Genomic DNA, 15,312 nt, shown 5'->3' on the forward strand with positions numbered 1-15,312 from the left:
AGTAGATGAGCAGACAGAGAACCTCATAAAGAGTTACCTTGTGATTTGATTCGGAACCAATTTGGAAATTTAAATCAAGGCAGTTTGTAGTAAAGCAAAAATAAAATTGTGTATGGTACATTCCTGGCAAAGCAAGAGCTGGTAACTGATGCAGAAAGCTTCCCTTCAGCATAGTTTCCATGAATCTGAATGTGCTGGTTTTGATTAAAGAGCTTTAGAGTTCTCTTGTGTGTTCTCCAAAATGTCAAGCTTTTATTAAAGTTAGTCTGTAGAACTGGTTTTTGCAGAAAGCACATTTTGCTTTTTTGATCTGCTATTGGAAGCAAGTCGTAAAAAGAGCCCTAGAAATTAGCTGAGAGCATGTGGAGGAATCATAATCAGAGCCTGGGTTGAGATCTGCTTCAGTTTGATATGACAGTTGATCTCTGCCTCAATTTCCCAGTCTCTAAATACTGCAGATTACCCAATGCTTATGAAGCAGCCAGGACAACTGCAAAGGGGTAAGTGGCAGAGGAGACCTACAACGAACAGCAGATGTGGATTACACATGAGGTAGATATCAAGTGTGTAGAGCATCACCTTGTTCAGGAGCAACTCTGCCTCTCCCACTAAGTACAGTGAAATAATAGGTCAGAAAATATAAAAATTGACATTTCTTGGTTGGTAAGCAGTCGTGGAACACTGCATTGTTTAGGTGAGCCTAAGTCTTCCATAGCTGATGTTCCAAAAGGAATTAGTTCTTGCAAACTGAAAGTTCAAAAACACAGGTGATGTACCATCTTCTTCCTCACTGTCTTTGTTCTTCAATCTGTCTTTATTATTCACATACTTCAATATGTATGCTGCATGTTTTGCTAGGTAGAGTTAGGAACCCCAGGACTTTTTCTCTTCATTAGCAAACGTGTTCATTCTAACTTGATTCTTATTTGCTATGAAACCACTTCATATATTATTACTGTCCACAGACTGGGTGCCTCTGTGATACTGCCAGACTAAGGCTGAATGCTCCAAGATTATTATTTCTTCTGGAATAATAGTAGCAAGAGATTTTTATCTGTGAAATTCCTGCATAGAGAGATCTGGCACAGTGCCCTTGGTTCTGAGAAACAAGATAAAGCACACTTTCATATAAACACGCAAGTGGTTTTGCAAACCATACAAAATGCACAGATAAGGATTGGGAAAGGTAATCATAGATTGGAAGGGGACCTTGAGGATCATCTAGTTCCAACCCCCCTGCTGTGGACATGGACACCTTCACATAGACCACGTTGCTCCAAGTCCCATCCAAGATGGCCTTGAACACCTCCAGGAAAGGGGCATTCACAACTTCCCTGGGCAACCTATTCAGTGCACCACCACCCTCACTGTAAAAAATTTTTTCTAATATCTAATCTAAAGCTACTCTCAATTTAAATCCATTTCCCATTGTCCTGTGGCTACATGTCTTTGTAAATATTCTTGCCCATCTTTCCTGTAAGTTCCCTTCAAGGCTGCAGTTAGGTCACCCCATAGCCTTCTCTTCTCCAGGCTGAGCAATCAGAGTTCTCTCAGCCTTTCCTCATAGAAGAGGTGCTCCATCCCCCTGATCGACTTTGTAGCCTTCCTCTGGACGCCCTCCAATAGGTCTGGTTTTTTCCTGTGCTGAAGATCTCAGAGCTGGATGCTGTACTCCAAGTGAGGTCTCAGGAGAGAAGGATGTTGGGGGGACGCTGTCAAAGGCCTTACATGAGTCCAGATAAATGACATTTGTAGCTTTTCCCTTATCCACTGTTGTCGTTACTCCATTACAGAGTCACTAGGTTGGTGAGACAGGATTTTCCCTTGGTGAAGCCATGCTGGCTAGCTGGACTTACCTCCCTGTCCTCCATGTGCCTTAGGAAGTGTCAGAGGAATCACTTCTCTTTTACTTCTTCAGAAGACTCATTACTACAAATCTTTTCATGTTAGTCTTCCCTTCAAAGGGTAACTAAATATACTTGGCCAGAAAGGAATAGTTTCCAGTTTTGCTTGTCATCTCCAGACCAGTTGCATTGTTCTGAGATTTACAGGGAGCGTTTCACACGTAAGAACTCTTCCTGTTTGCTAGAACATTCATTTCCTAATATTTTTCATTTTGTTGATTAAATATGAAGTTGTACTGTCAACAGATCCTACTGGAACAAAGTTTCATGTTGATTTTCATTATGGTGTCACCTGACACCTGGCTCCTTAGCAGACCTCAAACAGCTTCTTAAATCTCTGCCAGTTTTTTCTCAGCCTGTTGTATTCTTTGTACCTCTTTCGAATTCATCCATGAATGTGATCCACAAGGCCATGAAATTGTCCCCAGACCTCAAGAGTGAACTTGTTGTCACATCTCTGTCTTCCATCACATACTAACACCTTCTCCTTCTCTTCTTTTGTAATGTCTTTATCTAGAAGGGATAGTAATAATAGAAGATGCAGTAGAGACTAATAAAATCATTCTCGTTCCAAAAAAATTGCAAAATCACCATTAGGGTTCATTGATGATACGTGAACAGAGATATGACTCCAAGGGGAGAGTCTAAAGTGAGTGTTAGGTCCCAAACTCTTTCAGTGCCTCTTGAACAATTTCTTAAGCAAAGGTAAACAATATATAAGACAGAAAATCTATCAGGAAAAAAGTGTAATTGCTGCTGAACAAAACCACACAGTGTTATTGTGGGTATGTTTAATACTCTTTCGTATCTATGATTTTAAACTATTAGTGGCAATTGCTATATTTTCTGGGAGAAAATGGCCCTTAACTATTTAATGCTATTATATTCTAATATTATATATTCTGATGAAATATATAATGCTATTATATTCATTAGAGTAGAATAGCATTATATATTTCATGTTTTTTTCTTTGACTGTTACTTGAGGTGCCAAGTATTATAAGTAACCTAAAAAACTACTCACTATTTTTAATACATATCTGAAGCAATGCTGAGGTAGTGTCTTCCCTGACAGCCATATTCAAATGGGTTTAATATCAGTACAATTTTTACATGAGCAATGAAATGTTTCTCTGCTACCATGAGATAAAAAGAATTCTTGGGTCAACAGAAGCCAGAACCCCTCTCTCAGATGTTAGCTTTTACTTCCAGAGGGGAAAAAAAAGGATTACTCTAAGGCATCCTGTTCTCATAAGAAATACTGGGTTTGGGTGGGGTTCTTCTTTTTAGTTACTAAAGCTGAGCAAGGCTTTATTATCCACAGTCTGCATCTATACTTGTACAGTTACTAACAGGCAGAGAGCTGCGTGGGTTTATTTGTTTATTTATTTTTAATTCCCAAATTTATCTTTCTGCATTTAGAATCAAATCTTAAGTTAGTCCTTAAAGGTTGATATTAAAACTGTCCCCCCTTCAGAGACAGTCAATATTTGGAGCTGGAACTTCAGACAGAATAAATCAATAAAATTAAAGTAGGGATTTGAGACAGTGTAATAAGAGAGGGAAAAAGAATGGTACTACTTATAAATGATAAATCAACCTAGTTGTATAAATAGTTTTCATATAAAATTTAATGAAAAAGTCTATTGTGTATTCCAGGTAAATCAGTATGTGCAAAATTATGCATGCTCATGTCTCCTATGCAATCATTATTCCCTTTGAAATAACATATTTTAGGGAATTGAAAAAATGAAAAGCTAAGGACCCTTGCAGCAGAGTCCCTATATTGCTTTATGGGGATACATTTTTTCAGGATCATTGTCTATTCCAGTTTTCATATATATTTTATACTTGAAGTATTAAGATATAGGGGAAAAAGGTCTTAGTTTTTCTGTAACTGAGGATTAAAGAACTTTTGTTCTTTTTTTGGTCCTTGGTGTTTGTTATTTTGTTAAGTCTAAGGGCAAGGTAAGTGATGGCAGGGAGTTTTTCCCCAGTTTTTCCCCAGTTCAGTGTCAGTTTTCAGTGGGGAAAAGTATGGTCGAAGAGCAAATTTCAATATGCTTTATTTCAGGAGGTATTACTAGAGAGACTTAAAAAGTTCTGATAAACTGGAAGACTACAGACTACACAGTGCAAAGAAGATGCTTTGTGTTTCTCACTTTGTTTTTAATTGAGAAATTGAGACATTTTTCTGAAGTGACAGGTTAGGTCAGAACTGTCTGGTGGCCCTCATCTCATCTTCTCTGTTTCCCTCCATGTTCTGCTTCCACCTCATGTACTCCCTGGTAAGACCAGCTATGGACAAGTGCTTGAACTGACCTGTATATTCCTGGAATGTTTATATCAGGGGTTTTTTCCCAATTACCTACCTTTCCTAACTTACTTTAATTGGAACTGCTTTCTGGAAAAAGCTGTCTCTCTCCATAATTACATAGGGATCTCTAGGAAGACTATAGTACTAATTTTAACATGACTATTTTTTCTGAATATTGGAAGTTCCTCATTTATAAGACTCTGGATCTAAAACTAATGAGATTCAGAATAAAACTGCTCTAGAGGGAATTTAGTTCTTTTCATTCCATTTTGTACCTTTCCAAGATCCCAATTTAAAAAAACAAAAAAGAACAAGAAAACCCTTGCAAAATACATGCAATGGAGAAGTGAAATTATGTATTTATGTCCATGTTACCCTTGCAGAGTGTTTTCTTTTTTATAATCGCAATTAAATAAAATTACAGAAAAGTCTTGCCAAATTTGCACATGAACTACAATTAAAAATGAACTTGTAGGAGAGTCATTTTCCAAAAAGTGATTTTTCTTTCCTGAGAAAAAAAATGGCCTTGCTTGTATTTCATTATATCAGTGTTTCAAACAGAAAGTCTTTGTTAGCCACACTGTTTCTAGGAAGGCAGAAAGTTAATGCTTTGACAGTTTTGAAAACAAATTACTGTTATTTTCAGTTCTTGTAACACAGCAATCAAAACCTTCTAGAGAAACTTATTTGCTGATTCTTCTCTAAAGAAACTACTGACTTTCTTATAAACAAGTAAAACTTCACAGGAACTGAATTGCTGACGTCTCTAAAGGAACTACTGATTTTCTAGTAAACAAGTAAAGCTTCAATCTTATCTCTGCATAGCCTGTTACTTGGCACAATTTAAGCAGTAAGGCAAATTTTTAATAAAAGTGTAAAAGGTTTTGGTAAAACTAAAAAAATTTTTTTTTTAAAATTTCTGTTCAGAAGATTCTGTGGTTTTTATATATGCCCAGGGCAATTTGAGAATTGGTTGAGACTAAATAACAAATATAAAATACGCATAGAAATACTCAAAGTACAAATATTTTGTACTTTGGTTTTACCAGGCCATGAAAAATAGTGGAAAGGCAGAAGTCCTTCCTGAGAAAAGTAATTGTTGATAATGTGATAAACAGTACTTATGAATTATTATGAAATAGTTTCTTTTTTTCCACAGGGTGGTATCTGTATTTTTTCCTCAGCTTTATCTGTGGTGTTCTTTCAGAGCATTGCCAGTTTTTGGTAGTACTGTTATTTAGTCTTCCATATGACCGAACACACTCATTTTGGGATTGCTAAGCACAAGAAAGATGTATCACTGCCTATGTAAATTTTTAAATCATGTTCCAGTTTTTAAAACTGAATTTTTACTTTGATTAATTCAGCCTCCATCTCACCAACTACAAGCCACCCCAAAAAAGGCAGAATGATGCACAGAAAGGGAGGTGATCTTCAGGCTTTTTCTGGGGTGTGGTGGGGGAAACAAAAAAACCCCACAACAAAACGAATTGGACAGCCAAGAACGGAGATGGCTGAAATCACCAGTCACTTTGGGAAGCCTTAACTTTTCTTTCAGCACATCAAGATAAGGGAATATTTTGTTCTTTATCATTTCCCTGCAGTCAGACAGGGGGCTGGCAAGTGTTGGTGCACAGGCAGATGGATTTCACAGCTGCTTCCAGGGCACAGAAGTGATTCAGGGATGGTAAAACATACCCTAATACCTGAGTGAATTGTGGAAACCACACAGCAAAGTTGATTGGTCTATACATAGGAGTTTTGGGTGATACACTAAGGGTACCCACAGGGTATGAAGTTTTACCTTCAGTAATCTTGTAAGTGCTTGCTTTCTTCATGGAAAACATGCCCACAGGGAAACTCTACAGCTTATGTCATTCCATCTTGTTATACCTTTACAACTAGAAAAATTCACCTGTGCAGGTCCCTTTGTCTTGTCCTTGTAAAATGATGCACTTTTCTGCTCTGATTTCTCTTTTGGAAAGGAGTTTGTCTTTCTTAAGTGAGCTCAAAATGCTATCCAGAATCAGACTGTGTTTGCGAGTCTGGAACATAACCCATTTTTTATATTAATGTCCTCATGGTCTGAAATGGCATTATTTTAAATTGCAGAGAGGGGTATCAGTGTGATAGTTGTGGACCATAGAATGGATTTGTTTTAGAGTAACCTCCATGTTGGTAACCAGAGCTTCAGTGTGCTGAACACATGAGCTCATCTGCATGAGGTGCCTGCAGGCAGAGAGAGCCCACCAGAGCTGCCCATGGGCAAGAAGAGGCAGGAGCAGCTACAGGCACGAGCAGCTACATAATTGTCACATGGTTTTTGTACTACTGTACAGCTCAAAGGGAATAAAATAACCCTAATAGACAGTCTATCTAGGTCTGTGTGGAAAGAGGTTAAAGGCTGTCCAGAGAAAGGCAGAAGGAGGGGCTGTAGTGGAGCTGTATGTACGTTGTAGTTAAACCAGCACACTTTCAGTTGGCAGGACCTCTGGGCACCTGGAATTGCTTTCTTGCCCTGGTGTCTGCCCAGTCAAGTTGATGTGAGCTGTCCTCGGGCTCTTTGGTGAGTCACTGGCGGGTCCTGGCCCCAGTGTGCAGCCAGCACTCACTGCAGGGCATGCAGCCGGAGGAGCAGCACAGGTTGGTTCCTCAGGGGTGACGAACTGAAGAAAATTTACCTGGGTGTAGGCGTGGCTCAGTGTAGGTGAGTAAGTTTTGAAGCATAAAGTTGCCCTCATCTTAACTTCTCTCTTAACGTCCTGCTTCCCAACCAAGGGCCCAGTCCCATGGCCTGAGGTCTAACAGTGTAAACAGCAGCCAGGCTGGGGATAGATCCCCAGGTTCAGACCCTATCCATCTCAGCAGGTATAACCCGTAAGAGGACACAGAGCAGATGGCACTAAGCAAGCTGTGCAAAGTCTTTCCCAAAAAGTGAGTCTTTGCCAAAGTAAATTACCCTCAGTTGTCATTTAAATGAGAATAAGCTTCACTGATTACTTTTTGCATAATCATTCAGAATGAAACCAGATGTTCCTCAGGCCATGCTTTAAAGCTGCAATGCACATTTAGAGGTAGGCAAAAAAATTCTCACAAGAAAAAGGATATTGAGTCTTGTTAGTGAATTGGTTTATCTGAAAAAAACTTACCTTTTGTTGGTGATGAGAGTATATTTCTGAATCAGAAACCATTTCTCAGCTTTAGACAAAGCTATATGGAAATTGCCATCCCAGCAATGTTAATATTGCCCCAGCATGAGTTAAGCTTTCGTTTGTTTTTAAAAAGGAACAGTAACTTCCCTTCAGGAAGACTGCTCTGAATCACAGTTAGGTTTGGGTAAGTGTTTTAATAGAATGATTTTCTGGGTTTAATTATTTTAATTTTACTTGCTTGGTACATTTACATTTCTTGACCTGGCACATTTTCAGTCTACAGCCGGCAGTCTGGTCTGCAGTGTTGTATGAGGCTTCAGAAGGAAGCAAATCACTCTATCTAAGTCATCAGAAAAATTCTTTTTGGTTATCCAATCTGTTTGAAATTGTCAGGACATCTCCTTTTCCTCCTAGCTTATAAGACCTAAAGCATCCCCCCTATGTAAGTTTCTTCCTGCTGGAAGAATATTTATAGCATTTCTGACCTTTGAATGAACTTCTAAGAATCAATAACAGCAAACTGGAAAGCAGGGCAGCATCAGTTTTCCTCTTGACTGAGTGTAGCCAGTGTTCAGCTTGAATTATCTAATATTTATTAGGAACTACCATAATCACATTTATGCAGCATTTTTGCAGGAAACTTGCAGATTTCTTCAGCGCTGTCATGTAGATACCATCTGAAGGATACAAGACCAGAGCCATTGGTGTCATTGATGGGTTTTTAAGTTGTTGTGTATCAATTTTTTACTTGGCAGAACTTCTACAAAAAGCCTTGAGAAGTAGTGCTGAAGAATAATTTTCTTAACTGTATTTTGCCACTGGACAAATGTAAGCAAATTAGAAACTGTTCTCGTTAATGACTTGTCATAGCTGAAACACCATCCATTTCCTTCCACTCCGGATTAGAGTGATAAAATTGACAGTCACCCCTCGACGTGTGAGCACAAGCAGCCATATGAGATGGTTCAAGACAAGATTTGTCCATTCAGAGTTGTTATCCCTATGACCCTACAACTCAAATAATTTAAAGGACCTTTCCTAATTCCTCAAATTTATGAAGTTCCTTCCAAAATTGAAGTGTTCCCATAATGAACTAGACATTGCAGTGCTATTTGCTGCCTCCTTCTAAATAGGAAATTAATTTCCCTTTATTTCATTGCCTAAAATCAAAGTTTTTTGATTAATTAAATCCTTCTCCAGAGCTGGCACCCTAGAAAATTCTTGTTGCACCGTCTTTTGCTTACCACAGTTCCTGGCCAGCTAGTTCAGATTGTGGAGCATTAGAAGCCTAAATTCTAAATGCCTTAAGTGAGATGAATCCCATTGCTAGGGGAGACAGTAATAGCTCTCACAGAGAGAGAGGTCTTCTACCTTGTAATTAGAGTGAATTGTTGCAGCCAGGACTTCCCCTCATGCCATTCCATAGAGGTGGCAAGCAGGGTTTTGCTCTTTCCTGGAGCCTTCTGAAACTGCTGAAATACATAGGGCTTCTGTTTGCAAATGCAATGTCATTATTTAAAAAATACCTCATAAAAGCTTAATTTAGTCAATTTTTCTGATTGACTAAATGGAGAGACAATGACAACTATACAAATCTTCAAAAATTTCAAAAAACTTTATAGCATCTCAAAAGAGTTGTTTTCATAGATTTCTTTTTCTATGTCCATGTCAGTTGAAGATTGTGTCTACTTGTTCAGCCAACCATCAAAATATGTCTAAAAATACAAGGAATATAAAATAAATTTACTGTTACGGCAACTTCTGTTTGTTCAGAAGCTGTTTGATCAAAGGTTTTAATAGTCAGGAAATTAAGGGGTTTTTTTAACGGATGCCATCGTATTTATTGTTATTGTAATTAGTGTTACATTCCTGAAGGAGAACAAAGGAAAACATTTCCACACAAGTTCTACATGAATTGTTAATGTCTACTTTGAATTTCCTTGTTTTTTCCTAGTTTATGAAACAGCCTTAATATAGAATAATTTTGTCTCCATTTCTTCAAATTTGTGGAGTCATAATACTAAAGAACGGTTTCATTCCTCTCTCCACATACCCATTTCCCTCTTTTTGCTTCTTTTTAAATTTCTTTCTAAGATAATGTATTGTGCCATGTACCTCTTCAGTTCTCTTAAAACATAAAGCTGTCTTAGCATTTCACTGTTCTCCAAAATTTGCATTTCAGCTTTCAGCAGTCTCTAACCACATAGAAGTTGCTCTTTTCCTCTTATTCCTAACACATTTTAAGTACTTTGAAAAATTCTGTAAAGCAAGAGAAAAACTGAATTTTGGATGTTACACCTAAGTCAGATCTAAGTTCTATATTGGTTTCTGACTCTTCAGTCTCTAGCATAAAATTAAGACATGGTTGAGACTAAATAATAAAATCAACCTTTTGTTTCACCAGTTCAATAGACAAAAGACATTCATATTAATACTTCTGATGAAATTGTTGTTTCTCGGTTCATTGAGACTGCTATTTTGGCTCCAGCAAGAAGCTAAATTCATCTGGCAATAGCACTTGGTTTTGAAAAAGCAACAAGGTTATGTGGACACTGAGACAGATCCATGCTTTGAAACTAGCCAGAGACAAAGCTTATGGCAGAGCTGGGTAATGACCAGGGAGTTTCAGTTTCTACTGAATTTTCTAATTTGCTGACACTGCCAAAGTGGGTGCATGTCTATTTGAATTATACCACCATCAGCAGCACTGGGGCTGTTGTCCACTCATCATTTGTCCACTCATCATTTCTTCAAAACAGTATGATAACTGGAACTGCTCATTGTTTGTGCTGATCCAAGGCTGGTGAATGCCCTTAAGAGCTACTTCCATCTGTTTTGTTGAGTTTTTGTCAGTGCTTAAAAACTGTGGGTTGTTTTTATGCATCATGGTTTCACCTTCATCTGTAAGTCCATGAATTTAAGTCCTTAGGTCTTCTTCTGTAGCCAATGCACACAAGGCTCAGCTGCTTCTTTTCTCACAAGTGTCTGCCTGCCTCCAGCTGCCAAACACCTTGACTGAATCCACAGTCAGTACCAGAACTTGAGCCAGACACTGGAGCTGGTTTAATGTCAAAATGGACCAGCTGTGCACAGGCAGCTTCTCACACATCTCACGAGTACAGGAGGATGGGCTGGTCTCACTAACAGCATGCAATTTGGCTTGGTGATTTCAGAAAATGACGAGGAGCAGGAGGCTCTGCTGTCACTGGACAAGCCTGGTTGGTATTCCCAAGGTAATGCTATCCAGCTTTATGACCTACTGAAGAAGATGACTGGCAAGTTGGATCCCAAGGTATGTTACAAGTGAGATTCAGTCTTTCTGAAAAAACCCTGTTTCAGTCAAGAATTCACCAAACTTCCATTAAAGTTGTTGATGTGATTGGTCACAAACTTCTGTTTACACTTGCTGCTGTCTAACAGCCTGTAGCCCAGAGCTGGAAATAGCATATTTGTCTTATTGGTAGAATATGTAAACTTTCTAGATGTAAACTTTCTGTATGCAGGGTAAACATTTCAGCAGCTTTGGGAAGAATCTGGTTGAAATCAGGAAATGTCCCTGAGGAAATAGATCATATAGATTAAAAGATGGCATCACTGAAAACTAGGAGTATGTTAAGTACAGGTCTGGATAGGTGAAAATGCCACAAAAGATGGTGTAACGGCATTTTTCATAGTGAATAAATTTCTCCCTGGACACAGAAGAGTTTTGAGTCACCAAGAAAAATGTTCTGTCTTGTTTCCAGTGTAGTCTAGAGCTTGTTCCAGTTTAGTGTATTTTTTTGGTAGTCTTTCTCCTGCTTCCCGTCAGGCTGTTTCTGTCAGCCAAAAAACTCACACACACTTCCTTTTGCTGGTCCCTGTTAGGCATCCCTCTCCAATGGCCCTGGAGGGTGAGAGCAAGGAGGTGTGTGGGGCCAGACTTTCCCTTATGAAGCTGGTTGAAGATAAAGCCCTAAACTTGACATTAATAGGATCTCTGCATGTCTTGACCAAGTGTAAACATGGAGGAATTTTTATTAGGTCATTTTAAGGCTCTTTTTTTCTCTCTGAAATACAGTTTGCTTTTGTTTTCCTCATGTACAATGAACTTCTAATTTGCTTCTTCCCTCACAGGTTGTTTATTTTGGTGACAGTATGCACTCAGATATTTTTCCAGCTCATCACTATAGCAACTGGGAAACTGTCTTCATCTTAGAGGAGCTTCTAGGGGACAAAGGTATAGTGCCTGCAAAAGCTGAATCCGAGCCCTTGGAGAAGAAAGGGAAATATGAGGTAAGGGTTCCTGCAGATGTTTTCTGGAACAGAATAAAGTAAATTACAAAAAAGCCTCTTGTCACCTGCACTAAGGATGAACCTGCTTGTCTTACCAGGGCACTGGCAGCATCAGATGTGTCCTCCTTGTCTTACCAGGAGGATGCTGTTCTGTCCCAGCTCAGCAATGTGTGGGTGACACAGCATCTCTACCTAGAGCTAAACCAGGGATCTCAGAAAAGGAGCTGTGTGTGCTCTCCCTTAGCAAGAACCTTTTTAGTAACAGGATCCCTCCATCCCACAGGGAAAAATTTCAAGCCCAGTTATCACAAGTCCAGTGGCTGAACTCTGCTGAGTTCATGGCATTTCCTTGTGTGTTGTGACCAACTGTAAACACAGAGGAATTTTTATTACATTGTTTTGAAGGTTGCTTTCGCTCTATGTGAAATATGGTTTGCTTGTGCTTTCCTTATATACAAATAACTTTTAATTTGCTGCTCCCCTCACAGGTTGTTTTGGTGACAGCTGTGCTCAGATAAGAGGGATGGCTTCAAAATCTGGCCCAGTGCAGACTTACTGATAGTTACCTCAGATAAATAATATAATTTTCAGGTTGATCACAGTTGGAAAGCAGGGCCTTAGCCCTGCTGTTACCATTTAATTCTCCCTCAGAAGGTGGAAAGTTACTGTGATTTATCCTTTCCTCTGCTGCCGAAGAGCAGAGTGGATTGGAAGCAGCACTGAGATGGGTGATGAGGCAGCACTGTACCTCCAGCATGTCCCATGTAGGTAGGAACTACAGTGAGGCTTCACTCTCCATTTGGAGTGTCTCTTCATTTCATATGCTACTAAATAAATAGGTAATTTTCTTCTAATTGCAAAGAAATACAAATGCTTATCACACTTTTCTTTGTAATACACTAAACTTTATTTTTCTTTTAAGATAATTACTCTTCGTGATTAAAAGTTAACTTACCAATAGAAAAGATTTGGGGGTGCATTTATACTTGGTATGTTTTTAATCCAAGTGTTATAAAAGCTCCTGTTTTTAATGGAGAAAAGGGTCTCTTCAATGGACTAAAACAATATAGATGTGATATCTGTATCTTATTTTTTTAATAGAGATATCTCATATTTTCCCCCACTATCCTGATTTCTAAACTAAGGTCAGACAAGGATATTTCAGTCACTGAAATGAGGAAATGTAATCATTAATGTTTAGGCTTTTTCCTGGCTTGTAAAAAAAAAAAAAAAAAATTCAGTATCCTATCCAGAGAATGTGTTTCTCAGTAGGAAGGGAAGGTCAGGGAGGAAGAGCTAGTAGTACATACAGGTTAATACCATTTTATTTAAATAATTAATGCTTTGAAAACAACTCAAATCCTCCATAAATTTGTTCATTTTCTGACTGGAGATTCTGCTGCATTGCTGCACAAAACCTAAGGTTTGGGGGATTTGTTCAACATGGTTTCTTAAGCATGTTCAATATATGCTTTTGAAGCACACATTTTTAAACAGAGAGGCAGAAGGTGGTTCTTTTCATGGAAGTCCAAAGAGTAATGGGTTGATTTGTTTCCGAGCCCAGGACGATGATTTGGTTTTCCCTTGTTGCTACACCTCTGCTCGACTGCTCACAAGATCCATCGTCTCTATCGCAGCAGTTGTCAGGCAGCAAATTGAGACTTTTAGACAGGTGCTTGACATTTCACTGAAGCTGTAGCATTCTTGACAAGCGATTGCAGTATCTCAAGGAGACACCACCCCTACCACACACAACCCCTGTTCCGTTTACATCCGCCAGCAGTGACAGCGAGCAAGCAAGGGAGAAATGAATTGTGTTGATTAAAGGAACCTGAACCAGGGGGGCCGTGGCAGGTCAGTGGTGTTATTTCATTACCATGCTGCTCACTGGAGTCTGAACAACAGGTCACATCCATATCTCTGCAGTTGACTGGGCACCACTAACTTAACAGGACTAGTTCAAAGGGACTCCCTTTACAAACCTATGAGAGTTTTATTTTCATTCCCCCAAGCAACTTCTCCCATTAACCCTTTGGTTAAGAAGGGAGAAAAGCCAATTCAAAGGATTTTACAAAGTCAGGTGTTTCTGGAAAATTAGTCACAAACAGATTAGATTTCATCTGGTTAATCAGCCTAAGCATTCATTGGCAATAAAATACAGTACTACTGTAGACATTCCATGCCATGTGCAGTGTGCAGAGAGGGACTGAAAATTTAATACATGATGCAATTCTCAATTCTATCACTCTTTATTAAATACTATTAAAGTAAGAAAGTATTACTTTAATTGGCAATTGCATCTTTCAGAAAGAAATTACAAAAATCTGGTTTTAGTTATTTGACTGGTGTTTCATCACTAACAGTGTGAGGAGAAGAAAACAACCACCTCACACACCAAGTGGGAGACTTGTAATTTCCATTTTCATTTGCAGTTTTTGTCTTTTCCCTTCAGTTAAATGCGTGATATAAGCCAGATACACATAACTGTGAAATTATGGTACCAACTGCAGTTCTTTTAAGTACATGAGTCATAACCAAATAAGCAAGAGAATAGCAAACTAAAAACTATTTATGCAGTTACTTGGCTCCTAAGTAAATTGCAGCATGCAGGGTGAATAAAAATACAAGGCATTGTGTTGAAATAAGATTTCCCTCCTTCCTAGAATTGGGGGTTTGTTTGTTTGGCTGGAGGCTTTGCTTTTGCATTCTGTTCTTTAAATGTGTGATCAGTTCCATCAATGAAAACTCAAAAGGAAAGCTGGAATTTGTCCCAGGATTTTGAGGAAGATTATTACAGAGGAGCTGCCAGTGTGTAAATGAATGGCTTATATGAATGAATGGAGCAGAAATCAAAGAATTAATTGGTGGATATAGATGATAATTTTGTAGTTAGAAGGGAAAACCTAATTTTTACAATATTGCCTAGTGACTGGTTTGTTGTAGAAGTCAGGGCTGTTACCCCCTGTATTTCCATTAACTCCCTTGGTGTGACCATAGACAAGGTGATTTCCTTTATTCCTTTTGGCTCTGTTTGTCTCTTTATTCCTGTTTATCTTTGGCACAAATCTAACAGTAGTTCCAGGAACAACCTGATGTGCTGTTGTGAAGCCTGGTGAGTTAAGCAATATTCCTAGGGCAACACCCTGAAGTGCAGCACATTTTATTTTAAATTTGCTTATAGTAATCCCTGTTGTAGTTTAGGTGCAATATTCATGTGTGAAATGTTTCATATTTGCATGATGTGTAGGAGGGCAGGTTCTGTGCAACAGAATTCAGGCCAGTGGCTGGCTTGTCCATTGGTGTGGTTCAGGAACATCCCATTGTCATGGCCAGCACAGCTGTGCTGACAGAAACATCTCAAGCACTGTTATACCAGAAAAATTGTATTTTGAGCATTGCTTTTTTTTCTGGCATCAAGAGTCAGTGGTGTGTAACTACCTCGGGACAAAGCATAAAATCATCAGTACCATCATTCATATTGGATGCAGTAGAGTATTCCTCTGGCTCTGTACTTGCTATGGCATAGATGGCAATTCTGCATCTAAATAAAGCCCTTAAAAATACTATCAGCTTGATCTTCCGCTCCTGTCTTCTTTACATCTTTCTTTCTTTCTTTCTTTTATCCCTGTACTAAATGTAGAAAATTTCAGAGCTTGGCTCCCTGCTA

At 38.7% G+C, this 15,312-nt stretch overlaps 1 protein-coding gene across 2 annotated transcripts in view; it reads left to right on the plus strand.

The window, feature by feature from the left end:
- Positions 1-15,312, plus strand: part of NT5DC1 (5'-nucleotidase domain containing 1) — a 125,524-nt gene that overhangs the window by 96,430 nt on the left and 13,782 nt on the right. For both annotated transcript variants that reach the window (XM_064412981.1, XM_064412982.1), the window contains 2 exons: positions 10,547-10,665; positions 11,487-11,645. In XM_064412981.1, coding sequence (XP_064269051.1) covers positions 10,547-10,665; positions 11,487-11,645 — 278 coding nt within the window. The remainder of the gene's footprint in view (positions 1-10,546; positions 10,666-11,486; positions 11,646-15,312) is intronic.

The sequence above is a fragment of the Passer domesticus genome, chromosome 3, assembly GCF_036417665.1.
Source record: "Passer domesticus isolate bPasDom1 chromosome 3, bPasDom1.hap1, whole genome shotgun sequence".
Classification (NCBI taxonomy): domain Eukaryota; kingdom Metazoa; phylum Chordata; class Aves; order Passeriformes; family Passeridae; genus Passer; species Passer domesticus.